The 26,428-nt window shown below is 38.3% G+C and overlaps 5 protein-coding genes across 5 annotated transcripts; 2 read left to right on the top strand and 3 right to left on the bottom strand.

The window, feature by feature from the left end:
- Positions 1–371: 371 nt before the first annotated feature.
- LOC110749494 (Protein kinase superfamily protein) lies at positions 372–7,976 on the bottom strand. The gene is made up of 14 exons (XM_021949605.2): positions 7,725–7,976; positions 7,312–7,438; positions 6,998–7,211; positions 6,621–6,662; positions 6,398–6,469; positions 6,138–6,273; positions 5,796–5,953; positions 5,336–5,420; positions 4,608–4,810; positions 3,842–4,003; positions 3,222–3,371; positions 2,164–2,424; positions 1,448–1,726; positions 372–1,322 (listed from the first exon to the last, which is right to left on the bottom strand). Exons 1-14 carry the CDS (start codon positions 7,780–7,782, stop codon positions 1,074–1,076), a joined length of 2,196 nt encoding a protein of 731 aa, XP_021805297.2. The 5' UTR covers positions 7,783–7,976; the 3' UTR covers positions 372–1,073.
- A 116-nt stretch (positions 7,977–8,092) lies between these two features.
- LOC110749441 (uncharacterized) lies at positions 8,093–8,755 on the top strand. The gene is made up of 2 exons (XM_088246749.1): positions 8,093–8,321; positions 8,437–8,755. The coding sequence occupies exons 1-2, from the start codon at positions 8,226–8,228 to the stop codon at positions 8,500–8,502; spliced, it is 162 nt and encodes a 53-aa protein (XP_088102875.1). The 5' UTR covers positions 8,093–8,225; the 3' UTR covers positions 8,503–8,755.
- A 4,167-nt stretch (positions 8,756–12,922) lies between these two features.
- Positions 12,923–14,123, top strand: LOC110749470 (protein ENHANCED DISEASE RESISTANCE 2-like). The gene has a single exon (XM_021949583.2). The coding sequence runs from the start codon at positions 13,002–13,004 to the stop codon at positions 13,920–13,922; it is 921 nt and encodes a 306-aa protein (XP_021805275.2). The 5' UTR covers positions 12,923–13,001; the 3' UTR covers positions 13,923–14,123.
- Positions 14,124–18,088: 3,965 nt separating this feature from the next.
- LOC110749440 (aspartyl protease family protein At5g10770-like) lies at positions 18,089–22,533 on the bottom strand. The gene is made up of 2 exons (XM_021949555.2): positions 21,189–22,533; positions 18,089–19,562 (listed from the first exon to the last, which is right to left on the bottom strand). The coding sequence occupies exons 1-2, from the start codon at positions 21,394–21,396 to the stop codon at positions 18,274–18,276; spliced, it is 1,497 nt and encodes a 498-aa protein (XP_021805247.1). The 5' UTR covers positions 21,397–22,533; the 3' UTR covers positions 18,089–18,273.
- Positions 22,534–23,775: 1,242 nt separating this feature from the next.
- LOC110749492 (aspartyl protease family protein At5g10770-like) lies at positions 23,776–25,985 on the bottom strand. Its single transcript, XM_021949603.2, has 2 exons — positions 25,733–25,985; positions 23,776–25,209 (listed from the first exon to the last, which is right to left on the bottom strand). Exons 1-2 carry the CDS (start codon positions 25,896–25,898, stop codon positions 23,915–23,917), a joined length of 1,461 nt encoding a protein of 486 aa, XP_021805295.1. The 5' UTR covers positions 25,899–25,985; the 3' UTR covers positions 23,776–23,914.
- Positions 25,986–26,428: the final 443 nt, after the last annotated feature.

Below are 26,428 nucleotides of genomic sequence, written 5' to 3'. Positions count from 1 at the left end.
TGAAGTGACAAACTACAGGAACCAAAAGTGACTTTTTGCCTTTTGAAAATTTAACTGGTGAGTGTGAAGATAAGGTCGGTGGGAAAATAAGACTGGGAGTGAAAATAGCAGCACTTTATTAAAATATAGAAATGTGCATTACAACTGTAGTTGCATGGATCACAACTTATGTATATTTTAGGTTTTAATATTTTTCTAACGTCAACAACTACTATTGTAGTTATTTTAAGCAAAACCCCACATTATCTTCTCCCACTAAACTTTCAAAACACCATCAATGATGTGCATGTTAGTTATAAAAATTGTATAAAAATGTCAAACACATACCATTTCATCATCACTTTTCTTAAAAAGGAAAACAAAAAAACAAAAAAACAAAAGGGAAGACCCCTTTCTAACTCTCTGGTCTATCCATCCATAAATTCAAAACAATCCGAAATGAACAAGGACAAAAATATGATGCCACAGAGCATCATTCAACTCACAAATATCCACCGACAAAAACTAGTGAGTTGTATATTCATCAATACATACAAGAACTCTCTCTTGAAGAGGAGTTGTCTCCATTTCTCATACTTGTCGACGTTTTGCTAATTCAAATTTATCTTTCACATTTCTTCACCGTCACGAATATAAATTGTCTTGAGACCAACGAGGGGTCAATTTCAATAAATGAGAGCTTTAGGATTCTCTAATTTTCTCTGGTTCACCTTAATTCCCTTGCGATAAGGGCATGAGGCATAGGCCGGTGTCCCGTTGAGTGCCCCATGGCCATGGTCGAAGGAGTTCTTGAAAGAGCGAGCCTCTCCTAAAGTTTGAGGGTCAAAACTAAAGAGGATCAAATGGACAAGAAGCAAGATATGAATGGTTGAGGGTAAGCAATCAACTCTTTGAACTCGCACAGTGGGTTTCAAGCATACCCTCAACTTCACCACAAAGTATTTGCTCGACAAGTATTCCCCTTTTCATTTTGAGTGCCAAGTACTCCTTATGGTATATACAATTATGGAAACACATTGCAAACGGGTAAACAAGGGTTGCAATAAAACTTGAATCAAAATATACTATAATTTTCAAAATTCAGAAGAGCTGTGGTTTTTTGCCATCTTGTGCGTAAGTCTAGATATACAAACCCAAGTAGTTTCTGGGATTTTGCCTTTCAAATGAATGATCAGCGATGAAAGAATGTCTAATGTAAATCTATGAACCTCGGGTGTGAGTGCCATGCGTACAAGCATTTCTGTCCACACCTCTGGGGCCAACTTTACAGCTTGACGGAGATACCGAAACCCATTTACGACCCTTTTGAGCGTGTCGTGTCCCTGCGACAAGAAGAAAATAACAGATTATCAACCTCACCATACAAGAGAGTACTGCATGTTTCCTAATCCACTTGCTAATCAAATTATCTATTATGGAGGAGTAGAAACACAATTTATAGAACAACCTCAGACTCAGGTGAGCCTCTGGCTTCAGGCTTCTCGTCAAACATGCAACCAACAACTTCATCCTGAAGAAAAGCATCAGCCGCATGAATTATATCCCGAACAAGGAATACACGCACCCTCTGACCCTTCTCAGAGAGAATGAAGCGTAAAAGATCTTCAGTGGCGGCAACAACAGCATGCATGTCAAATGATTTACTTCTCAACGGATTTGGAGAACTCTCCCCAGAACTAGGGTGCTCCTCAGCAGACTCAGAAGCCTGTTCGGATATTGCTGCAATCTGGAACAAAAAATAGATGCCTGGTAAAAACATTGAAAGTCGATAGAAATACAAGTATTTGACTAATTCATATCATAGTAAAAGTCAATTATCAAAAAGAACTTTTACGAGTAATATCTTCAAAATAGAAGGGATGATATGCAGTAAACTGGCTTGGGGGATCCCATATGTGAACAATACTCCACTCCACTGACATGTATACAAGGTTATAATGTATTAACCAGGGCAGTATTAGAAAATTTAAGTGTGTAAGACAATTTGCAGATTCATTTAAGATTAGAGTCCTCATGAAGCAGAGACAACTATGTGAACTTTAATCGTTTAAAACTATGCTCATGAAAATACATACGTATCTGTTTAGTTATGTGCAACTACATGATTCTATTTATGCATCAACTATGCTAGATTATGGGAAACAAAGAGATTAGGCAACCTACCAGGCGTTCTAGCCTATTCCACCTTATGGATCCATCATTACGTATGAGAAGCTGTCTTAAAATTCTTCTCATGTCAGGATTTGGGTCAGCCAGAAGTCTTCCAATCACAAAAGGATATGAACTCTCAATGACTTTGAAAGCAGGATCGAGGACTTTGGCAGTGCCTTCTAGTGATCCCAGGGCCCTTATCACCAGGGCATAGTCCGGAGGAAGAGAGAAGTTAAATCCATACATAATATCGTAGAGTTGGTCCATTATTCCCTGTAATCCATTGCAAGAATTAAATCGAAGGGCATACTTTTACTGAGTGGAGAAGTGCCCAACAAGGAGAGAAGCAAAACAAGAGGATGTCAATTTCATCAAAATGTCAACTAGCAGAAACTAGCATATGCATGTTCATTTAACTATAATCCAAGCATCATGTCCAACCAAACATATAGATTCAAAGAAATCTACAGAATATTATATGTAGTTCATTATTGAAAAGAAAAAAATAATTGATATGCTGATGCATGCTCTTAAATGTGACTACATACAAGTAGAAAAGAACTAAGAAAGTGTGCACATATTGCACAGATTTCTCAGTTGAACATCTAATTATAAGCATTTGAGCCTTAGTCCGACTAAGAAAATTCCAATTAGAGGTCCTAGCCACACCATCTCAATTTAAGTAAGGTCACATACTGTTAAGATTCAGAATGAACAGATTGGATACCCCTAAATGCCATATGCATATGAATGAATTTCCAAGTTCTTAGAGCACAGGAATAGATAAGTCGGCTGCCAACTTCCCTATACATCTCTTGAGCCAGGAAGGACATTCCTTTAGCCCATCCTGACAATGAGCTGCAAAATGCATGAAAGATGGCTGAGCGAAAAATGGAAAAAACAAGCAAAAAATTGTGAGAAGCCCTGCATAGATTTAACATAAGTGACGGCATAACTTGTAACGTCCTAATATCCCTATGTTGAATTCCTTATCTAAAACAACTATTGAAGTGAACGGCCAGCTACAAGCATGTTCTACATGGATATACAAAACGAGCAGAGGCAAAAACCTGGAAATCTTGAGACTGTCTAGTCCGGTCACTAAAGGATGCTTGCAAGGCATCGGCAACTGATTGTACATCAACCCCTTCAGGAATAAATCCCAAAGAAAGAAAGTCATTTGCCAAACCCAGGGAGTCACGATTAACAAAGTGCACAAGCTGAAAGAAACAGAAACTTATCAACTAACACAACCATAAGTCAATATACAGAAAAAGCTAGCAACACCATATATACAAGAATAAGGATGCACAAACTGCATAACAGAATGAGATACAAGACTTAAAACAACACCATAATCATGAGGAAACCAAATACAAACTTTTTTCTTTCAGGTGTCCATATATATATAAACTCCCCTAGCCAAGAGGCCAAGAATATGAAATTTTATATACAAGTGATTTAAAAAAATATCAAAGGGGGTGCAACCCTCCTACCTTTCCCCAAACCTCCCATACAATTGAACAGTTAGGTTCTCATTTCTAAAAAGAATATCATTCGAAGCAGGCATACCCTTACACTGACAAAATGCCATATATGCATATTTAAAAACTCTATTTTGAAGAACATCTTTAGCTTGACAATAATTTGATCTTGTGCCCTGAGTTAAAAATAATTCAACAGCTCTTACCACTTGAATAAGTCCAACACGATAATGTCGAGGAATTTCACCCATCATTCCAAAATCAAAATACACAAGAGCACCACTATTAGTGGCAACAAGGTTACCAGGATGCGGGTCGGCATGAAAAAATCCCACCTCAAGCAATTGTCTCAAAGAGCAGTATAATCCCTAGAAGAAGAGGCAAAACAGGATGAGAATTTTGATTATAACACAGAAAAATCATGTGCAGTATTACTACCTAAGATACAACTGAAACTCGTTTTCCACGCAAGTTGTTGCAGGAGCATCTAAGGAGACCTAGCTAGTCCAATAAGCCTTTGGACCAGTCCACTAGTCACCATTTCTCTAGTTCTTTTTCTGCACATTATGAGTGACATTTATTTTGTTTCATTTTATGTTATTACAATAGAATACAGACCTGTCCATTCCAAGGCATTTAAAAAGTCAGTGTAACGAACATGTGACTTTCTATTGAGTATGCATGGCTTTGGTATAAAAATGTGTAAGGACAGGGCTACGGTATTCAAGTTTTGCTATAGGCCTAGTATAAGATGTCTTACAAGTCACTTTAGTTCATTTTTCCCAAGTATTAAATCCAATCAGATCTGGACCTTTCTAGGTTTTTTAAACCAAGAAAACTTATAATTTAACTGTTCACAATTAAATTATTTAACTCTCTGTGTAATTCCTATTTCTACAGTGGCACAAGTGGAAAAACAAATCATGGAAAACTGCCACTGCAAATATATGTTGAACTATTCGTGCCAAGTACCTGGTCAATTAGTTTTTTTCTGTTCAGGCCAGCCATCTTTAGGCCAACGTCATCAGTAAGCTTAATTCCATCAATCCACTCCATTGTAAGCACACCCTTACGGGTAAGGTCCCAATATATTTTTGGAACTTTTATAGTGTTTGCCTCTTTATGTTTAAGAGTTCTCCTAGCTGTAGGCTTTGAATCACCTTTTTGCCCATCACCTGTCCATCATAAAGAAGTTCTACTGATATAACAGCTCCATTTGTAGGCATTACACATAAAACAGAAGATGACAAATTGTTCTCCAAAACCAATCTTACACAAGAATTGCCATTGGCATAGCACAGTAATTACGATGGACTGTGTACTAGCTCTTTCAAAATGAGCTAAAGCACCAACTTATATAATAAATTAATTCCTACAAGTGAAAATATAAATCATGTTATCTAATAATTTGCTCAATTTGTATTTTTCTGAACAAGAATCCATGGCAAAACAAGCAATTTATTAGCCCTCAAATAGTACAGATACAGAAAATTGCAATTCAAACAGGCCGAACATGGATTTGACCGGTAAAGATGTTTAGGCACATTCCGGACAGAAATTCACTACAGAATGTTCCTACAAGAGAAGATGCCCCAAGAAGCAGGCAATCCTGTAAACACTGGTGAGAGTATTATATATTATTGAGTATAGGATTCACATAAAGAACACATTGCACTTATTACACATTCAAGAAAACTTACTTGGGCGTGAAGCATAGAGAGAAGCAAAACGGTCAGCATTTTTTGCCTCTCGGATGTAATCGATTTCATCAAACATATGCCTCACCTGTTCATTCAATAGGGACCATAAAACACAGAACATCAACACATTGTCAATGTTATAAGAAACAAAATGAAGGTGAACAAAGAAATGGGAAAACAGGAGGAAACTCCACTGTGGGGGAACAATGATAGCATATGTTAGAGAAAAGTTTGGAAAACAAGAGGAAACTCCATTGTAGAGGAACAATGATAGCATATGTTAGAAAAAGTTTTCCATTTTTATGAAAATCACCGACTTGGAAAACACATCAATAGGTGTGAACACATGTATACTTGTAAATGCTAGAAAAAGAAGCCAAAGTCTACATTCTCAGACATAATGGAGATTTAGAAAAATGATAGAAGCCACTCTACATGAGATGAAATCCAGAACGCTCACCATCTCATTCACTGCTACAAGTAGATCTTTGCGGGCCTTAGCAAATCGCTTTAATTGGCCCCCGATCATATGGAATAATAAGGCATCAAGGGTCAATGCAAGTGACATACCAGGCCTTTGTACTTTAACAGCTACCAGCTCCCCAGAGTGCAGGTGAGCTGCAAAACTTGAAACAACAAACTAAACCATTCAGCTTGAGAAGTGTATACATCTTTTTCTTGAACATCACTGTAGAAAATTCAAGAGACATGCCAGCAAAAAATTTTGAAATGAGATGCTGCATATGAGCATATGCATCCAAGGAAAATTTTTTCTCCCATTAAAAAAAAACAGCTCCCTAACCTTTATAGACCTGCCCTAAGGATGCTGCTGCAACAGGCTCTGGGCTGATGTCAGCAAAAAGTTTTGAAATGGGACCACCCAGCTGAGATTCAATAGATTTCATTGCAACACCCGTTGGAAATGGGGGTATTTGATCCTGTTATATAAGAAAATGGTTTGATAAGAATGAAGAAGTAAAGAGATCCATGATAGTGGAAGCTATAACATTTCATCACATAACCCAATATCACAGAGGCTAATGGGAGGAAGAAGCTAGTAACCTGTAACTTAACAAGCTCTTGGCAGTATACGGTTGGTAATATATCCGGCCTAGTGCTCAAAGCCTGCCCGAGCTGTAAATTCAAACATAATTGGGTAAACTTGGTAGATCTTGCCATCACGAAAATAAGATATTGAATGATATAAGATTGCATTCATTAGATGTTATTGCTCATTCAGGGAAAAGGGTGTCTTGAAAATTTCATAACAAAGAAAGTGGCTTGCCTTGATGTAGAAAGGTCCCAAGTGGATAAGAGTTTGCCGAAACTGCAAAAGATCACATTAAATTTCAGATGGTTGCAAGTTTTAAATCATGAAAAAAGGATTTCTCATTTTCCCATAGAAGGAAGAAATGAGGGAACTATGTATATGCTAACTTTTATGAGAGTCAATAATGTGCCAAACAAAAAAATGGAACTACAACTATTAGTCTACGGATATCCAAAGAGGTAATTTGAAGTAAAGGAATTGGGTAATGCTTCCAGATCACAGTGCTTGCACATCAGCTACAAGACACAGACACATCACCACTAAAGCAACGTAAAACTAAAAGCATATGCAACACAATGGCATGTAAAATAAATAAAGTATCTGTCAATTACCTTGACGGAACGTTTTTTTATGTCATGGACAAAGAATTGCCAGATTGTCAGCTTCAACACATAAAATGAAACAATTGCTGCTCTATACAAAGCCAAAAATGGACTTTTGGAGCCATAAGCTCCAAGAGCATGCCTAAATTGAGTTTCTAGTGATTCCTTCCTCAACTTTGCATACTCTGCAGTTGGCCTTTCACCATGCACGCTGGTGGAAATACTGCATCAAAAAGAACGAAGAAAATGAAGCATTTCGTGCAAGAGAAACAAGTGCCTTGAATTCCCATCACTGAAGATACTCAAGATAGTCATGAACTTACCAATGTCGTTGTAACAACTGATGTGGAAACCAATTATCTTGTTTCCATCTAATTTCAACATATTTATGGCATCTCAATGGTATGCATTTTTGTATAATGGTCTCCATATTTCTGTCATGGCGTAAAGCTGCACCCAAAAAAACCCCAATACGTCACTAATAAGTGAAGAATATAGAGACAATTACTGGTATCATAATCCACGAGTGTAAATATCACAACGAATTTAATAAGGCAATTAGGCGATCCATGTGGTAAACTAGTCAAAATAATTAAGCAACAAATCGACAAATTAGCGAATAAGCAATTGAATTTTACGAACGCAATTTTCTTCCCGCATTTTCTCATCAACCAAACAGAGAATAAGTAAAATCCCAAAGCAAATGCGAGGTAAAGCAGAAGGCTAAGAGCGGTACTCTGGGATAGCAGAGTGACATGGCGGTGACGCTTGAGCGTAGCAAAGACATTCCTCATCGGCGGCAAAATTACAGAGGAAAGCAGAGCTCACGAACCCATCACAGGTATACAGATTTGCAGCGAAACCGTTTGTAGTAATGCTCCAGTGATCGCAGAGAGAGAAGAGAGAGATTGGTTAGAGACCGAGAAAGCTGCCACGTTTACCACCGTACTAGACACCTCTTACGGACACCACACCAGTGAACCGGCTATGGGGGTTTTAGTTTTAATTTCTTTTAATTATTATTTTTTGGTTGGATTTGGATTGGATAAGACCGTGAGCTGTGAGCCCATGAGGCCCAATATTTATTGGGCGCTCCGTTACCATTTGCCTGTGTCACGTTCCGCTCGTCTCTAGTAAACTTCATCAGTACAGTAAACCAGCGAAATCGGAAACCCTGATTGATTGGTGTGCTCAACTCTCCATCTCTCTCTCTTCTAAACCCTCTGATTTCGATCGAATGGCGAATCCGCAGCAGATATCTCTTCGGCCATGGATCCTCGAAGCAGTCCCGTTCATCGTCGTTCTCCTAATAGTAGCTCATGTCCTCGCTTTGGTACTCTCAGAACTTTTCCATTCCTTTATTTTCTTTTCTTTTTGGTTTCAGCTCCTAGGGTTGGGATTCAATTAGACTCTGATATCTGATTTTCTCTCGTTTTGCATCATGTTAGGTGTATTGGATATACAGACTAGCTACTGAGAAAGAGAGGCAGCCCCAGAGGAGAAAAGCACACTAAGGAACAGGTTGATTTGTGAAAAATAAAATGAATATGAAAACCCTAATTTGTTGATTTCTTGTGTATGAATGTTAATTAAGTTAGCAAGTCATTGCAGTTACTGGTCTGTGTACTAATTAATAGGTTATGGATTGCGGGAATTGATGAATTACACGGTTTAAGAATTGGCAGAGACCCTTTTGAATCTGATTGTTGTTAAAATTTATGTCTTTATTAGTATTTATTTTCAGCTCTGGTTCAGAGTGTTTTTTCATTCTTTTGAGTATGGGCTGTGCAGTTCTCTATTAGATTATTTGTGCAAGTTATAAGTTCAATGAGTTTTACAAATAGCTTCATTTTGGTTTCTTAGGAAATCCAAGCAAGAGGAACGAACATTCTGTTTGATTTTTGTGTTATTTCCCGTCTGTATCTTTCATATGCTTTGATTCGGTTGCTGAGTAATTTGAGGAAGAAACTAAAAATGAATGCATTGTGACAGTGTTAAGTTGTTTGAACTTTATCCTGTGTTTGAGAAAGGATTTCCAGTAAGTTTTGACCTCCCTAGAACCGTACGTAAGTCGGGACAAATAGAATGTAATTCGTCAAACTTACAGAAACAAGTTGAAGATAGTGTCATGGCTCTTGATCTGTGTTACTAATGCCACACTTCCTGTCTTATATTGAACATGGAGCATTTCACATTGCAAGAATGTTGTGATTAATGGTCTAGGCTTAGCCCCATGTCCGGATGATCTTTCCTTACACTTGCATGCTAAACTGGCTTCTCATTCATTCTTAGACTTTGGTATTGTGTTTCGCCTGCTAATCCAATGCTGTGGAGATTAACGTTTTGTACATGCTATTTGGTTGAACTTTAAAGTTATACATGATTGATTTCATATTATGGATGGTACCTGTGTGGTTCTTTCAGTTGGAAACTAGGTGACCATAAAGCCCAAGGGTTGCCATGTCATAGTGGACGGTATCCGGCACCCTGTCTTCCGGCATATTAGTAGGTGTATCAAAGCTTCTTAATATGAATCAGAACTTTGTGTGTTTAGTTGCTGAAGTTGCCATTACCAATTAGATTTGTTGATGAATTGTTATGGTTCTGTTTTGAATCAGAAAGTTTTGTTACATAATGACATGGTATTTTGCAGCTGTTATCTGTGCTTTGAATCCACCTTCATTTTCTTCTACTTCTGTGATTTGAAAGCATATTGCATGATACAAAATGTTTTCTGTAGATGACATGAACCTTTGAACCTATCGACCAAAAAGAAAAAAACCTTTGAACCTGGATGTTTAAATGTTATCTTACAAAGCCAACATCATGAAATGCCTGCAGACCTCATCTCATTTGGAGTATGGGAAGCCGGAGACTTTTCTTTCAAATGCCCTTGAAATTATTCTGAATTATATTATACTCCTATAGACTTTTATTTTTCTTGGACGCTTTTTGAATTGTCATGATTCTTTTTCTTCTTATCATTCCAATTTTATTAGATATATAAATAAATAAAAAAGTTCTGATGTTAACAAACGGAAGTTGTCTAGAAAAGTCTCGAACCATTATTGGGTCCTCTTTGACCTTTATTTATTTATTTATTTATTTTGGCTTTGACTTAGTAATCGGCATGGCATACAATTAAGTCTAAGAATACAAAAATGCGGCCAACATATTGCAAGTCATAGAACAACGACGACGTAAATTAAACTAATAAACTAATTGTTTATAGAACAATGTAATATACTTATCAACAGAAAAAATAAACAAGCAATCGTGGGCTAAGTTAGTGTGCTAGAATTTTATCATCTTTCCATATTCCAAGAGTATAATTTAAAATATTGTATTGTAAAATATAAACAATCTAATATAAATAATAAAAATTGGGTGTTGTTAAACAAACCCCAAAATTAATTGAATACACCTTACTACCAAACTATTTATTGAATTACTAATTTACTTTAATATAAAATGACCAAAAAGGATATATTGAATCATGAAACAAACTTAATTTTAATAAGTACCCCTAATTTAACAAAGCTTTATCTTCTTCATCCAAGCTTTATCTTCTTCATGTGTTCCTGCTAGATGAATACAACCGAAAGCACTAGTAACAAAAAGTTCTGATGTGTTCCTACCAAAAGCACTATTAACAGAGATGCATTACTTTACAAGAGCGATGGATCTTTTATATGCCAATAGTTTTTCAAGTTGGTGGTCCTGTGATAAATATGAGTATTACTTTTGCGTTTTAATAAGGCTTTTTGCTTAAGTGTAGACTATATAGTTAAACGTGCATGAGACGCGTTTGAGTGCTTTTTATAGGAGATGTGTTTTTTAGGGTATATTAGGGGTATATTTTGTAGTTAAATAGGGTGTACTTAGTTAATTTTACATCTGGAGATTTAAAATTAGGGTGTACTTAAATTTTAAGGCATACTCTATTCATTTTAAAGTTCGTTTAACACCACCCTAAAAATTTAAAGAAAATTAGTGCCTTATTATATCGATTTATGTGGTCGCTCAATTTCTGCTGTCATAAGTTGTTATGGGCGCATAGATACGACTTTCAACTTGTAATGCCAACATTGATATTATTATTTTTTTGGACGAATGCCAACATTGACATTAGCTAGGAGACACGTGTCAAATCCGAGCCTCTTAATCGAATATGGGTCTCCACCTATTTTGATATTATTGAGTATTTCGGTTATCGCTATTTTGTCTTCGTTTTTTCTGTCTATATTACCCCATCGTCAGATTCGATAAGTCAAACTATTTGTCAAGTTTTATTTTTATTTTATTCCATTTCACTTCGGAAAATCCCCGTCTTGTATATGATAAATTACATAAAATGCCACTTATTCTCCCTTGACTTGTAAGAAAAGTCGAAATTAAACATTAGGAAATGGATAAATTTTTGTCCTAATAAATAGGAAGATAAAGAGTTGGAATTAATCTCTAAATCAAAACTCAAACATATCATGATCTTAGCTTAGATTTGGGCTTCACTTCAGCTTAACACATAACCCAAATTATAAGTGATAGATACTTTATATGGATTGGAATTTAGTTTTCCAGGGCAATCAAATTCAAATAACAATAATTAGAAATTTAAAAGTTTGGTAAGGCAATTGATAAAGTCACGATAGTTATTAGAAAATTATAAAGACGATAGTGGTGTTTTATGAGGAGAATGACATTCCATATAAATTCTTATTCCTTACTCAACTTAAGCATTTTCTCGTCAACGGAGTCTAATTTAGTGAAAAATAATCTTGACTTGCAGACAATAAGTCTTAGATTCGAACTCCCATGACCATAATAGTTGCTTGTACTAAAAAAAACATTAAATATTTTGTTTTTAAAATTTAAAAAAAGAAGAAGACAAACATGGTGCTTAAATGTATTTCTATAATCAACATGCAGCCATACTACGAATTGACAACATAATGTCTTCAAACTCAGGTACATTTCAAAATCAAGTTCTTCCTTTTGGAGTTTTGAGAATCTAAAACCCCTCCCCCAAATCATAACGGGGAATGCACAAAACTTATTTTAGAATTCGTTTTTAATCAAACCAAGGAAATTAGGTACAATGAATCTTAATTTTGTCACTTATTACCTACCTATCTCCTGCTTCTTCTTGTTTTCAACCGTGCAATGCAATAGTAGTGTGTCACATGGGCTATTATTTTTATCCAAGTGCATGTGGGTTTATTATTACCACATGCAATTTTATTTAATATATTCATTCTTCAAGACTCTCTGATTTGCTACATGGGATTTATTTAATTCAAGGCATGTGTCAAAAGTTAAAAAACTTATCTATAACGGGGATAACATTATTTTGCTATTTTTGATTAATAACATAATAACACATGTAAAAGTTATCATACGTGTCATATTAGAACGGGATAGCAAAAAGTGTTATTCCCGTTGTATGAGAGAAGCTCTCATATCAAAAGGACTGTGTTTTTTCGTTTTCTTCATTTTGATAAGGGAGTCAAAGGGAGTGTTTAAGCATGCTTAATTTTTAATAATAATAAAAAAGCATGCTTAATTATAAATTTTACTTGAACATGTTATCATGAAATATATTTAAGGCTGTCTAAAAAATAAATAAATATATATATATTTAAGGCAAGGAAAATGAAAATAAATTGTTTTTAGGTATGCGAAATGGTGGCCAATGTTTTTTATTTTCCGAAAAAAAAGAAAAAAAAGAAAAAAAAGAAAAAAAAGAAAAAAGAGAGCCAGAAAAGCATATAAATATATATAGAGTCGTGTAAATTATCTGTCACAGATGCGATCAATAATTAAATTGGAAATAATTATATAAAATTAGCTGTCCCAAAATCCAGGGCTGTATCGCAATTTTCTCCAAAAGCAAGGGCACTTCTGTTTTCTAAACTATTATACACCACCGTAGCCTCCATTATGAGGTGCTCACTTCGACAGAGAAGAGAGTCACAGTCTCACAGAGGAAGCAAAAACAGAGAGAGACAAAACCATGTGTCCAACAACCAAGCAAAAGCACCGGACCTCCGTCGCCGATCATGTCGGGAAATGCTCCAGATCCGACGAGTCCACAACCTCCACCGCCGATTGGATCTCCGAGTCCATCCACAGCGGATCGCTGCGCCACGTGGACCTCACCACCGGAACCAATGGCTGGGCCTCACCTCCCGGCGACCTATTCTCTCTCCGCACAAAGAACTACTTGACGAAAAAGCAAAAAGGCCCCGCCGGCGACTACCTTCTCACGCCGTGCGGCACAGACTGGCTCAGATCCAGCACCAAACTCGATAACGTACTCGCCCGCCCCGATAACCGCGTGGCCAACGCGCTGCGGAAGGCCCAGGCACAAGGCAAGTCCATGAAGAGCTTCATTTTCGCTGTGAATCTACAAATCCCCGGTAAGGACCAGCACAGCGCGGTGTTCTACTTCGCCACGGAGGATCCTATCTCCTCCAGCTCGCTCTTGTACCGGTTCATCAACGGAGACGACTCGTTCAGGAACCAGCGGTTCAAGATCGTGAATCGGATTGTGAAAGGGCCGTGGATCGTCGAGAAGACGGTGGGGAATTACAGTGCGTGTTTGTTGGGGAAGGCGCTGACGTGTAATTACCATAGAGGACCTAACTACCTTGAAATTGACGTGGATATCGCGAGCTCGGGGATCGCAAAGGCCATTCTGAGACTCGCATTGAGATACGTGACGAGCGTAACGATTGACATGGGGTTTGTGGTGGAGGCGCAGGCAGAGGATGAGCTGCCCGAGAAGTTAATGGGCGCGGTCAGGGTTTGCCAGATGGAGATGTCGTCGGCGACGGTGGTGGACGCTCCGCATGGTCCAGCCGTAGCGCGTGGACTGAGCTTTGCGAAGGTGAATCATCATAAGTCCGGCGGCGTCGACGACGACGACGACTGAAACTCGTAAACGGCGGTAGCTTTTAATTGTTTCCTTTTTTTTGTTAATTAAAAAAAAAAAACTTTTAAATTATTTGTTGTTAATTGTAAGTCGTTTTGATGGTGGGGTAAAGTCCCTTTTTTCATGGGGATTGGTGGAATGACTATGTAGATAATAAAATGGAATGGTAACAACAAATAACAATGCAACTGATTAATTTAACACCGAAAATGTTGGTTTTGTTATGTTTTTTTTTAGGTGTCACTAATTAACATTTACTTTTTACTTTGGTGGTGGGACGTCACAAAAGGTTATTACTACATCCGTCATTGTCACATTCCTTTATACGTCATTAAACATTTCATACTCGTTTTTATATTCCAAAGTTTTTATAGTGGTGACAATGGTGATTGATTAAAGGACATTAATGTTATATGGTAAATAGAGGTAGTTGGCACCTAGCAATGATGGAGGAAGGATTTGGAAATGCCATTAATTTTTCGGCCATTGGTTCTAAGGTCAATCGTTTATACGCGCATATATCAACAAATCAAAATTATTCGGCTATCGATGCAAATTCCTTCTACATGTGTATAGAGTCTATAGACAAGACAACTGATGATAGTAAAGCTCCCTTCTGGCTGGAATAAGTTGTAAATGATGATATTGTTGTATCCTCTTAATTTTATCAATGAGTTCTTCTTTCCAAAAAAAAAAAAAAAACTTGTGGACCGAGGGGGATTGGGGAAAGTGGGGGTATTGTACGGAAATTGAATAAACGGTTAAAAGTTGTTCCACATGAAATGAGTAGGACCTTTCGGCAGTTGATTACTTGGCTCTCCTTTTCCCACCATTGAAGCATTGTCATTGTGTGGGCTCTCTCAAGTTTCAGAATTTTAGGTCATCATCTTTGGTTTTTTCTTTTTAAAAAAGGTATTTGGATGAACAAAAAAAGAATACTTGAGTGTTGGATCGGCTTCCAATTGCTTTAGTCCTGGTCACAAAAACACACAGAGATTGAACATTTCTTTTAGAGTAAAAATTTGATTATTTTGCGACAACACAGATATTTTGTTTTAATTTCGTTTTAGTGGTTGGTTGGTGTGGTAAGATAACATTGACTAAATAACATCCTTGTCGATTAACTGTGGAATAAAAATAAGAAGAACAATAAAAGTGTTTTAGGTGCTAATAACACAGTGTATTTCGTCTCTTTGCATCCAGTTCGGTCTTTTTCCTTTCACACGAGAGTAGTTTATAATATCGCTTTTGTTAAAAAGAAAAATTAAGGGGTTTTTGAGTCCACCTGCTGCGTCAAGAATATTAAAAAGGACCAGACTGGTTTGGGGAATTGAATACGAACCATCCAGTTGTTGAAATGTGTTACTTTTTTTAGTCGGGATTCTTTTATATTTATTTTCCTTCTTTCTGCAACTTTTTAGTGTGCTTGGCTGCTAGCCTGCTGGTTTTAAATTAAACAAATATTTTAAAGCGATGCGTTGCTTTGCTTTGAGGACAGGGTCATGTAAGTGTATGATCAATAATTAGAGGCTCCCCCTTGAGGATTATCCTTCTTTGTTTATGTTTTATACATTAAAAATAACTATTTTCAAGTGCTAATAACAATTAGTTTATTTATTTATTTATTTATGAGCTTTCTGTATATTAGTGTGATGTCCATTACTTGCTACACCGAAAGCATGGATGGATTATGGAGGATACGGTGAGTTTCATTTCGTCCACAACACAAATGTAAAAGACAAAAGCATCGGGTTTACTAAACTAATTAATTAGCTAAATATAATATGCTTAAGGTGTTATGATCAGAATATAATTGTTTTAATGATGCTTCGTCCTCTTGTTATAATACATCATGGCGTGTGCTGTGGCTGTCTCCCTCTCTCTCTCTCTGCGTCCTCTGGTTTTTGCTACCAAAGCAATCCGAAAGTGGTTAGTTAAAGGATGGGCAGCCCGAGACACAGACTGACGAGCCTCTCCGATGAAACCAATACACTGACCCCTAGGCACTGGTCAAACTTTTAAGTTGAACCACCCAAAGCCCAAGCCCAACCCAAAGCCTTCCCAATTCATTGACCTTTTCTTTTCTTTTTTTAATTTTCTTTTGGGTCCTTCTTATGACATTTTGTGCTAGAGTTGGCCTGGTACAAAGCCCAAACTAGGAGATGGAGATTACTGTTTTCCTTTTGCTATTTTAAAAGAGAAACAGCACATCAACACGTGGCATTACTTGAAAACACTGACAATTGTAAGAATTGTTGCATACGTGAGTGAGTTATGAGAATTGGTCAGGGCAGTGAACCCTTTTTATATTTGAGTTGGAACCCATTATAAGAATTGGATACTTCACAATACAATCCCATTACAGAAAAATATGTAACACAATGCTTTATTCTATAGCTATATTTAATTATTTAATATAATTTATTTCTTTCCTATTTAATCCATTTAATGTTATTGTTTATTTTATTATTCATTATAAGTGCTTACATTACTAAATTCCCCTTCAAATTGTTGCTTAATTACTTAAATCTCTATAATCATTTTCTTTAATTCCTATTTAATTCTTCCTTGGATAACTTTATTTATGTTCTTAGTTAATTTTCAATCTTCACTATTATTTTTTAAGCATGGTAAAGTGCTTAATTTTCATGACAAATCAAGTTGGTTTACATCTTTTATTATTTTTCAATTTTTGATAAATAATCAATATAAGAACGTGTACCATGTCATGATGTCCAATGAATAACGTGAAATAAAGTTACTTATGTATCTTACCATGCAATTTATAAAGTGTAAAATATTGTAGTAAAAATGATAAATAAATTACTATAGGATGTTTAATTTTCTTTCATTAATTACTCTAGATTTTCTAAGTCACAGAGTTTCCTAATTTTCTATATAATCAACTTAAATCACTCAAACCTACTATGCAATGCATTTCCTTCCAATCTTTTGTGTTAAAATAATAGATGATTGACTAAATAAACTTTTTACAAAGTTTCATTAAAAATTTCCATGTTTTTATCACAATTTCCGTGGTTTTTATCTAATTTTTATCAATATCGATATTTTCCCTATATTTCCATCGATATTTCCGTGTTTTTGAACCACCGATATTTTCGAAACCCTCGATATTTAAGACCTTGGTTAAGGATGAGCAGACTGACGAGCCTCTCCGCTGAAACTAATACACTGAACCCTAGGCATTCGTCAAACTTTGAAGTTGAACCCCAAGCCCAAGCCCAAGCCCAAGCCAAAGCCTTCCCAATTCATTGACCTTTTCTTTTGGGTCCTTCTTAAGACATTTCGTGCTAGAGTTGGCTTGGTCCAGTCCAAAAACAAAACAAGCCCAAACTAGGAGATGGAGATTACTATTTCCCTTTTACTATTTTAAAAGAGAAATAGCACATCGACATTGACAATATAACAATGTAATAATTGCATACGTGAGTTAGGAGAATTGGTTAGGGCAGTGAACCCCTTTTTGTATTTGAGTTGGAATTTCCCTTCCAATTACATCATCAAAAATCACTTCCATACAATTACATCATCAAACCATATACGACAAACCACAACCACACACTGACCACAACCAAAGTACCAAAACAGGTTAAAATCCTCATCACAGAAGCAAAAGATTCTCAACACAGACAAAAGAATACTTCGAAATGAACACTTTGCTTTTGAATTCTTCAAAAAGATTCATTTGCAGCCTTTCCCTCTTTTCGAATTTGGAAATGCCATTCATTTTTTTGTCATTGGTTCTACCGTCAACGTTCATATGCGAATATATCAACGAATCATTGTCATTGTGTGGGCTCTCAACTTTCAGAATTTTAGGTCATCATTTTGTTTTTTCTTTATTTTTATTTTTGTTACAAAAAAGGTATTTGGATGACGAAAAAAAGAATACTTGACCGTTGGATCGGCTTCCAATTGCTTTACTCTTGGTCACAAAAGCACACAGAGATGGAACATTTCTTTTAGGGGACATGTAACTGGTGCTTAAATAATTGCTTTCCTAGTATATATTTGATTATATTTCTTTGTTTACGTTTTATACATTAAAAATAACTATTTTTAAGTGCTAATAACAATTAGTTTATTTATTTATTTATGAGCTTTCTGTATATTTGTGAGATGTGCATTACTTGTTAATAACAACATAAAAACAAAAAAGTTTTATTAAAAAAAGAAAACCAGGAGACAAACACATACAACAGAAATACATAAGAATTGGGGTACTTTCTCAATCCAGTCCCATTACACACAAATATGTAACCCAATGCTTTATTCTACAACTAGCAAGCTGTTTGTAATACAATTATACCCCATGGACGATCTTCATTACTCAAGGGCAACCTGCAGGGGCAAATCCGACTCTTCCTCCAGCGACGTCATACACAACCTCCAACCTCTTCTGTTGAACATTCCCAATAATCCCACTCTGACTGTCATCCTCGTTTTCGGCGAACGCCAAGCAAACCATATCCACGCTCACCGCGTAGAATATCCCAGTCGCGTCCAAGTCTTGCGTAAGCCCGTCACCAAACACAAACGAAATACTCGGATACGACACCGTTTTGAAGCTGCTGAAGTTGTAGCAAGTGTCGAGTATGTCGAACGCGGACTCAGTCAACGGATAGCTCATCATTGCTTGAAGAAACGCCGCCCTCAACGCACTGTACGCCGCCGGCGGCAGCCGCGTGATCACCGTTCCGGAATCTATTATCGTCCCCCTAGAAAAGACCGAAGCCAAAATCGGCAATTTAGTCCCGCCGACATTGATCCCGGTGACGTTGAGGCCGTAATACGGGTTGCCTTGGGAGACGGTGGAGAGGGTCGTGAACTTGACGGCGTTGGAAGATCTGCCGCCTTTGCCGAATCTGAGGTAGCCGGGGGAGCACGAGGTGGAGGGGAGGCAGTAGGAGAAGAACCTGTTGTATTTATTGGCGGTTTGTTCGACAATGGAGATGTTGCTTCGGCCGAGACCGAGCAAACCAGCGGATCCGTTGAAAAGGCCTTCGTTGTCTAGGCCGCAGCCGAAGAGGAAACCTTCAAAAACGTCCGTGGGGGTCAATGTAAGCTTTTCGCTGCCAAAGACCCCGATAGAGAAGGACATGTCACCGTACTCAGCGGCGTAGAGGCAGGTGGAGTCGAAGCAGCTTTGTTCGACGCCAAGAGATAAGAGCTGAGTACATGCGGCGGTGGTACATGAGATGGTTTTGTATGAGGTGGAGAGAGAAGGGTCGAAGATGGGCTCGCTCTGTGTGTAACAAGATCGAACACATGGGCGACATTGGGTCCAGGTGAGGTCGCTGCCAGTGTCAAAGATGAGGGAGAGTTGCTTGGCGGGTGTACCAAGGCTGACAGTGACAATGTAGTTCCCTGAGCTGATAATGTCACCAGACTTGGCGGGGAGGGTGGTGGCGGCGGATTGGGTGAGTGGGTCTCTGTTGTTGTTGTGGTTGAGGCGGGAGTGAATTGAGTTGACTCGGGCTTGGTCTTGCTTGAGGATTTGAGTATGGTATTTTTCATCACAAGTTGTGGTTGAAGTTTTTGATGATTTGTGGAATTTGGAGCATGGCCCATGTTTGTGCACCACTTTCAATACCGATGATGCCTTGTTATTTTTATGACCTGAGATCATTGAAACATGTATATTTATAGGTGAGTCTCTTTATGCATATTCAGAAGGGTATACTAGTGATCTGCCTCCTGAACTTATACTTAATTTTCAATTAACCCCTTATCCTTTTTTTTTTAGAAAATTAAGGATATGAACTCTTTTTTTTTTCCTCTAATTTCCCCCCTACCGTCTAAATCCTCAATATTTTATCCGATTTTCAGTTAAATTATTTTAAAAAATTGAAGAAAAAGAAGAAAATTGACCTCAAAAAAAAAAAAAAACCAGCAACCCTATCTCCCCCCTCCCCTAGCTCTATCTCCTCCAGCACATCAACTCCATCACAACAGCCCAATCGTAGAAGAAGCAGTACCTGAGGGGGGGGGGGGGGCATTCATCTTATTATCAGAGAGGTGGGGTGACTGGTCGCATCGAAGAATGGGGTTCCATGGAAGGAATCAGTCTGTGGGTGTAGAAAAGGGCTTTCCACCTTCTAAGATGAAGCAAGTATACATGGCTAGACAGACCTCAAGTGGGAGTTCAACAACGCCCTGAGGAGCTACAAAATGAGCTGCTTGGATTTGAGGAAAAAGAAAAAGAGAGCCTATAGGTTGAAGGAGATGTTCAGGAATAAAGAGTTTCGGTTGCTTTTTTTTTTTGCAGGGTGCGTGTCTAGTATTGAGATTGAGATTGATATTTTTTTGAGATATATCAATAGATAGGTATGCTGGTTTTCCCGATGAGGTTGCAGAAATTTTGGGCCTGCCTGGTGGTAGCTCGATTAGAAGAAAAAAAAGATGATTAGCTCGGAGACGTAATAGTTGTATTGACATTGATGATGACGGTGACATTTTCCTTGGACTTGGAGACATCGGGTTCGGGCTGGCGGAGGAAGAGGGCGGAGACAGAGAGGGCTTGGACTGGGTGGGCCGAGACAACGTCGTGGAAGAAGAAGGGGTGGCCGGCCGAGACGACGCCGTAGGGGGCTTTGTGTACCCCACAGGCTTCCTGGAGCGGAAAGGCGAGATGGAGGATCTTTGTGACCTTGAGCTTGAGGTGCCGCCGGAGAACATTGCTGGGTGTAGAGAGAGAAACGCTGGGTTTAGAGAGAGAGAGAGAGAGAGAGAGAGAGATTATTTCTGTTTTTTATTTTATTTTACATTATTTATTTATTTTTAATATACAAAAATGACCATTTTGCTCCCATTTTTAACGGCAAATAGAATGAAATGTTGTGAATTTAGATGGAGGGGGGCAATTGGCCAAAAACAAGAGTTCATATTCTTAATTTTCTAAAAAAAAAGATATGAGGTTAATTGAAAACTAGGTACAAGTTCAGGGGCAAGATCACTAGTATACCCTATTCAGAATTATAATGTAAGTATAACTAGTTAAGTAATGAGAAAGATAGATAAACAACATATAAGATTCACGGCATTCCATCCTCCTTATAATTAAGCCATGCAATAATGTATAAGCAAGTTCTAAAAGAGTACTCAATGCTGTTGAGATTGAAAAGACAAACATGAATACATAGAGAGAGAAAGAGAGAGAGTGTGTGTTAGTTAGAGACACATAAATGCACATAAAATTGGGTTTAAAATTAAGTTATATATATATATAATATGGGATGAATTAACCTTTGGTGGAGGGGCTGCAGGTGGTTGGTGGTAGAAGAGACTTTACTTCAACTGTGTGAGTGGTATGTGGGAGAGGGTGGGGTTTTGTATCTCTTGCTGCCAAAGCAAATCCGTTGTCGAAAGAGCAGAGAATTAGGCATAGAAATACAGAGAAGAAACCCATGAAAAACCTAAGGAAGGAGGAGCTAGAAATAATGGGAGTTGCCATGAATAATTAACAAGATTGCCTCTAGATTATTGAGTTGCTGCTGTAATGTAATCTTGGCCTTATTTAAGGAGAAACTATAGGCTAATTGGAGAGAGGGATGTCAACTGGGTTTATCGGCCTCAATTTCCAAGCATTTACAGATGAAAAGTACAGTTTTCAATTCATATAGTACGTTGTCAACACGTCCAATAATTAGTTATTTTGAGGTAAATTGTATTTCAACCGTGTTTATAGATGATTTTTACAAAATATTAGATAATTTAAAAATTATTAAAACATTTAATTGTGACTTATAAAATAAACAAATGCAATATTTTTTTAAAAACATTATAGTCGTTTAACTAATTATCTATCACCTGTCAATTTTGTGTTGCATAAAAAAACAAAACCCAAAGACAGAGTCATTAGAACCCAAAGACAAAGAAGATGAAAGAATGAATATGCATGTCAATATTGTAATTAAAGCGCAGTGGACTTGGAGTCTGGAAAGTAATTTGTTTTTGGAAAGTATAGCAGACGTTCCTGTTTGGTAATCAAGGCGCCATTTCCGCGTCTTAAACTTGGAATTTTCCATGCGCTTGTTGTCATTCAAAAGTCAATAAGTCAACAGAGTTTAAGCTAACATTATTAAATTAATAAAGAGTTTTTCATTTTTATATTTTTGCATATTGGGCTTATTGGCCTACCAATACCGGTCAAACAAAGTCAAAGTAACAACAAGTTTGGGCTTATTGGCCCCTGAAGACAACATGCATACATAGAGAGAGTGTGTGTTAGTTAGAGACACATAAATGCACATAAAATTGGGTTTAAAATTAAGTTATATATATATATATATATATATATATAATATGGGATGAATTAACCTTTGGTGGAGGGGCTGCAGGTGGTTGGTGGTAGAAGAGACTTTACTTCAACTGTGTGAGTGGTATGTGGGAGAGGGTGGGGTTTTGTATCTCTTGCTGCCAAAGCAAATCCGTTGTCGAAAGAGCAGAGAATTAGGCATAGAAATACAGAGAAGAAACCCATGAAAAACCTAAGCAAGGAGGAGCTAGAAATAACGGGAGTTGCCATGAATAATTAACAAGATTGCCTCTCGATTATTGAGTTGCCGCTGTAATGTAAGCATACGACTCTTGGCCTTATATAGGCTAATTGGAGACAGGGATCAACGCGGTAGCACAGATGTTGTAAATTAGTGAAAAGAAATGGGCCAATTTCTTTCATTCTCAAAGAAAAGTAAAAAGAAAGGAAAAATACGCAAACATGGCCGTTTCCTAGGTATTCACGACGCAGCGGTTTGTGTGGGACGAACCGCAACCCCATAATTCTTATCCCACTCCACCACCTCCCAAAAAAAAAGGGAAAGGTAGAATGGGGACTTCCCATCAATCACTGTCCGATTAGACAGTAGATGGATGGATGCAGATGAGCAGCAGGCAGCTCCATTATATATCATCATGTGATCAATCCAACACATCATGTTGTTTTTGATGCTGTTTCTTTCGTTCTGTTTGATAAGACTATAGTCTGTCGGTGTTCCACAGTGAAACTAAAATTTGGTTTTTGAGCCCACCTGCTGCTTTGAGCCTCTTGACTCATATTAATGGGAGCATGGGGAAGTTAGGAGGGAAGGGATTTTGCGGAGCGACCAAAAAACAATGCCGCCAAGAAAAACGGGGAAAATTTGAGAGAAAAAGACAGCAGGCCAAAAAATAGAGATATTATTATTGTGGTAGAGAATTGCGAAGGTAAATTAAGCAAAAGGAATCTTATTTGGGATCAAATTTCAAAGTGATAACGCGGCATCTCTGATTAGGGTAATGGGGAGGAGGAGCATTTCTACGACAACATTCTCTGAGGGTCACATCGGCAGGCGGTCGTTAAAGCTCTCTCTCATCAAATGGGCAAGTGGTAGCAAAGTGCACTCTCGGTTTGGACACGGTTTCAATGCTGCAAAAATAACAAGCAACGCGTATTCTTTTGGTTTTGGGCCCAATGAAAAAAGAAGCAACACAAATGAAGATGAGTTTCATTTCGTCCACACAAATGAAATGGACTTGTAAAACACAAAAGCATCGGGTTTGAGTCCTTCTTGAGACATTTTGTGCTAGAGTTGACTTGGTCAAAACAAAGCCCAAACTAGGAGATGGAGATTACTGTTTTCCTTTTGCTATTTTAAAAGAGAAACAGCACATCGACACGTGGCATTACTTGAAAACACTAACATAAAAATGTAAGAATTGCAAGTTAGGAGCCCTGAACCCTTTTTATATTTGAGTTGGAATTTCCCTCCCAATACATTCGATTATTTTATTATTATATAAAATACTATAGCTTGATTTGGTCATTAGACTATTTTATACAAGTAGCTAGGTAGGGGGAAAAAGGTAAGAATTGGATACTTCACTTCACAGTACAATCCCATTACAGAAAAATATGTAACACAATGCTTTATTCTATAGCTAGTAGCTACCAGTTTGTGTTACAATTATGCCCCATGCACGATGTTCATTACTCAGGGGCAACTTGCAGGGGCAAATCCGACTTTTCCACCAGCCACGTCATACACAACCTCCAACCTCTTCTGTTGAACATTCCCAATAATCCCAAAGCCACTATCATCCTCGTTTCCCGCAAACGCCAAGCAAGCCTGCGAACTACTTACCACAAAAAATATCCCGGTTGCGTCCAAGTCCACCGTAACCCCGTCCCCAAACCCAAACGCAATACCCGGATACGACACATTCTTGTAGCCCCTGAAATTGTAACATGTGTCCAGCAGCGAAACCGGCCTAGTCATCGTGTAGTTTTTCATACCCTCCCGAAACGCGTCTCGCAACGCCGCGTACGCAGTCGCCGGCAGCCGAGTGATCACCGTCCCCGAGTCGATGATGGTTCCCGAAGACGAAAAGACCGAGGACGCAACCGGCACCTGGCGCCCACCGACGCTGATGCCGGTGAGGCCGAGGCCATAAAACGACGAAGCTCTTTCAGATAACGTGGTGAGCTTGGTGAACTTGATGCCGTTAGCGGAGCCTCCTCCGTTGCCGAAGGTGAGATGACCGGTGGAGCTGGAAGTTGACGGAAGGCAATAGGAGAAGAAGCGGTTGTATTTCCTGGCGGTTTGTTCGACGAGGGAGATGTTGTTTCGGCCGAGACCGAGCAAACCGGCTGAGCCGTTGAAAAGGCCTTCGTTGTCTTGGCCACAACCGAAGAGGAAACCTTCAAAAACGTCCGCGGAGGTCAAAGTAAACTTTTCGTTAGCGAAGTCCCCGATGGAGAAGGACCCGTCTCCGTACCGGATGCCATAAAGACAGGAGGACGAGGCGGAGGAGCAACCTTGTTGGATGCCGGCTGATGAGAGTTGAGTACACGTGGCGGATGTACAGGATAAGTTTTTGTATGAGGCAGAGAGAGAAGGGTCGAAGATGGGCTCGCTCTGTGTGTAACAAGATCGAACACATGGACGGCATTGGGTCCAGGTGAGGTCGCTGCCGGTGTCGAAGACGAGGGAGAGTTGCTTGGCGGGAGTGCCGAGACCGACGGTGACTAAGTAGTTTCCTGAACCCAGAAGGAGACCGGACTTGGCTGGGAGGGTGGTGGCGGCGGCGGATTGGGTGAATGGGTCGTGGATTCTGTAGTTGAGGCGGGAGTGGATTGAGTTGACACGGGCTTCGTCTTGCTTGAGGATTTGAGCGTGGTATTTGTCATCACTTTTTGTGGTTGAAGTTTTGGATGATTTGTCGAATTTAGAGCATGGCCCATGCTTGTGTACCACTTCCAATGTTGACGCCTTGTTATTGGTATGACCTGGTCATTGAAATGTATGAGTGTACGTATACATGTGACTCTTTATATCCATCTGTGCATGCCTGCAACTAGTTTACGGGTAACAAGACCATGCATGTCATGTGGGTGAGAAGGACACAAAGGTGACGGGGCACGAGGCTCTGTTTTTTTTTTCAAATTTTTAAATAGAGTAAATTTGGTTTAGGTTTTTTTTTTTTGGCCAAGCACGGGGCTCTTTATGAGTATGTTTTTTTTTTTTTTTGTAAATGACTAACTAGTGTAGTGATTTGGAACAATTGTTTCTCTATGAAAGTTCAAGTGATAGCATTTGTGTAGTGTGTATAAATTTAAAAAAAAAGTGTGTGTACTTTTTCTATGCATATGAATATTAGAGGGAATTTCACAATATAATAGCAAACTCTACTCCCAAGCGCCATTGGAATTAACAGCGTATATGGCAAGGCCTAACGGAATACTGGATGCCAGACAATATATATATAGAGATGCGTGCACGTAATTAAAATGGGGTTTGAAATGAATTAACCTTTGGTGGAGGAGGGGGTGCATGTGGTTGCTGGTAGAAGAGAGTTTACTTCAACCGTGTGAGTAGTGTGTGGCAGAAGGTGGGGTTCTGGACTTGTTGCTGCCAGAGCAATGTCCTTTTCGAAAGAGCAGAGAATTAGGAACAGAAACACAGAGAAGAAACCCATGAAAAAAGTTAAGGAAAGAGGAGGAGCTAGAAATGAATATAGTTAACGAGCCAAGCTAGCTATTGCCTGTAGATTAAGTTTGAGCATACTATTGGCCTTATATAAACAATTTCGAGGGTTTAATTTTCTAGCATTTGCTACATACCATCGTTCTCAACACGTTCACACCCCTACCGTAACCCATTAAATTTTTGTTGTTGTTTTTTTGTGGTCGATCGACTATGTCCACCCGTTCTCTTACGTTAATTATCTTTCACCCGTGAATTATTTGTTGCCTAAAACCGAAGGAATTGCAAGGCAAAGACAGAAAAATAAAATGAAAGGAAGAAGGTTCTCTGTCTATATTCATACATGCAATATTGTAATTAATGCGAAGTGGACTTGGAGTTTGGAAGGAAGGTACTGCATGCATGCGTTCCTGTTCCTAGTCACTACTAGTCACGGATCCCAAAGTCAATGAGTCAACAGAGTCCATAGTTAAACTGATCAAAACAATCAGTTTAACTGTATCCGACCGTTCACCAAACTTT

Source organism: Prunus avium, chromosome 1, assembly GCF_965620075.1.
Source record: "Prunus avium chromosome 1, drPruAviu1.hap1.1, whole genome shotgun sequence".
In the NCBI taxonomy this organism is placed as follows: domain Eukaryota; kingdom Viridiplantae; phylum Streptophyta; class Magnoliopsida; order Rosales; family Rosaceae; genus Prunus; species Prunus avium.
This window is presented reverse-complemented; position numbering and strand designations above follow the sequence as displayed.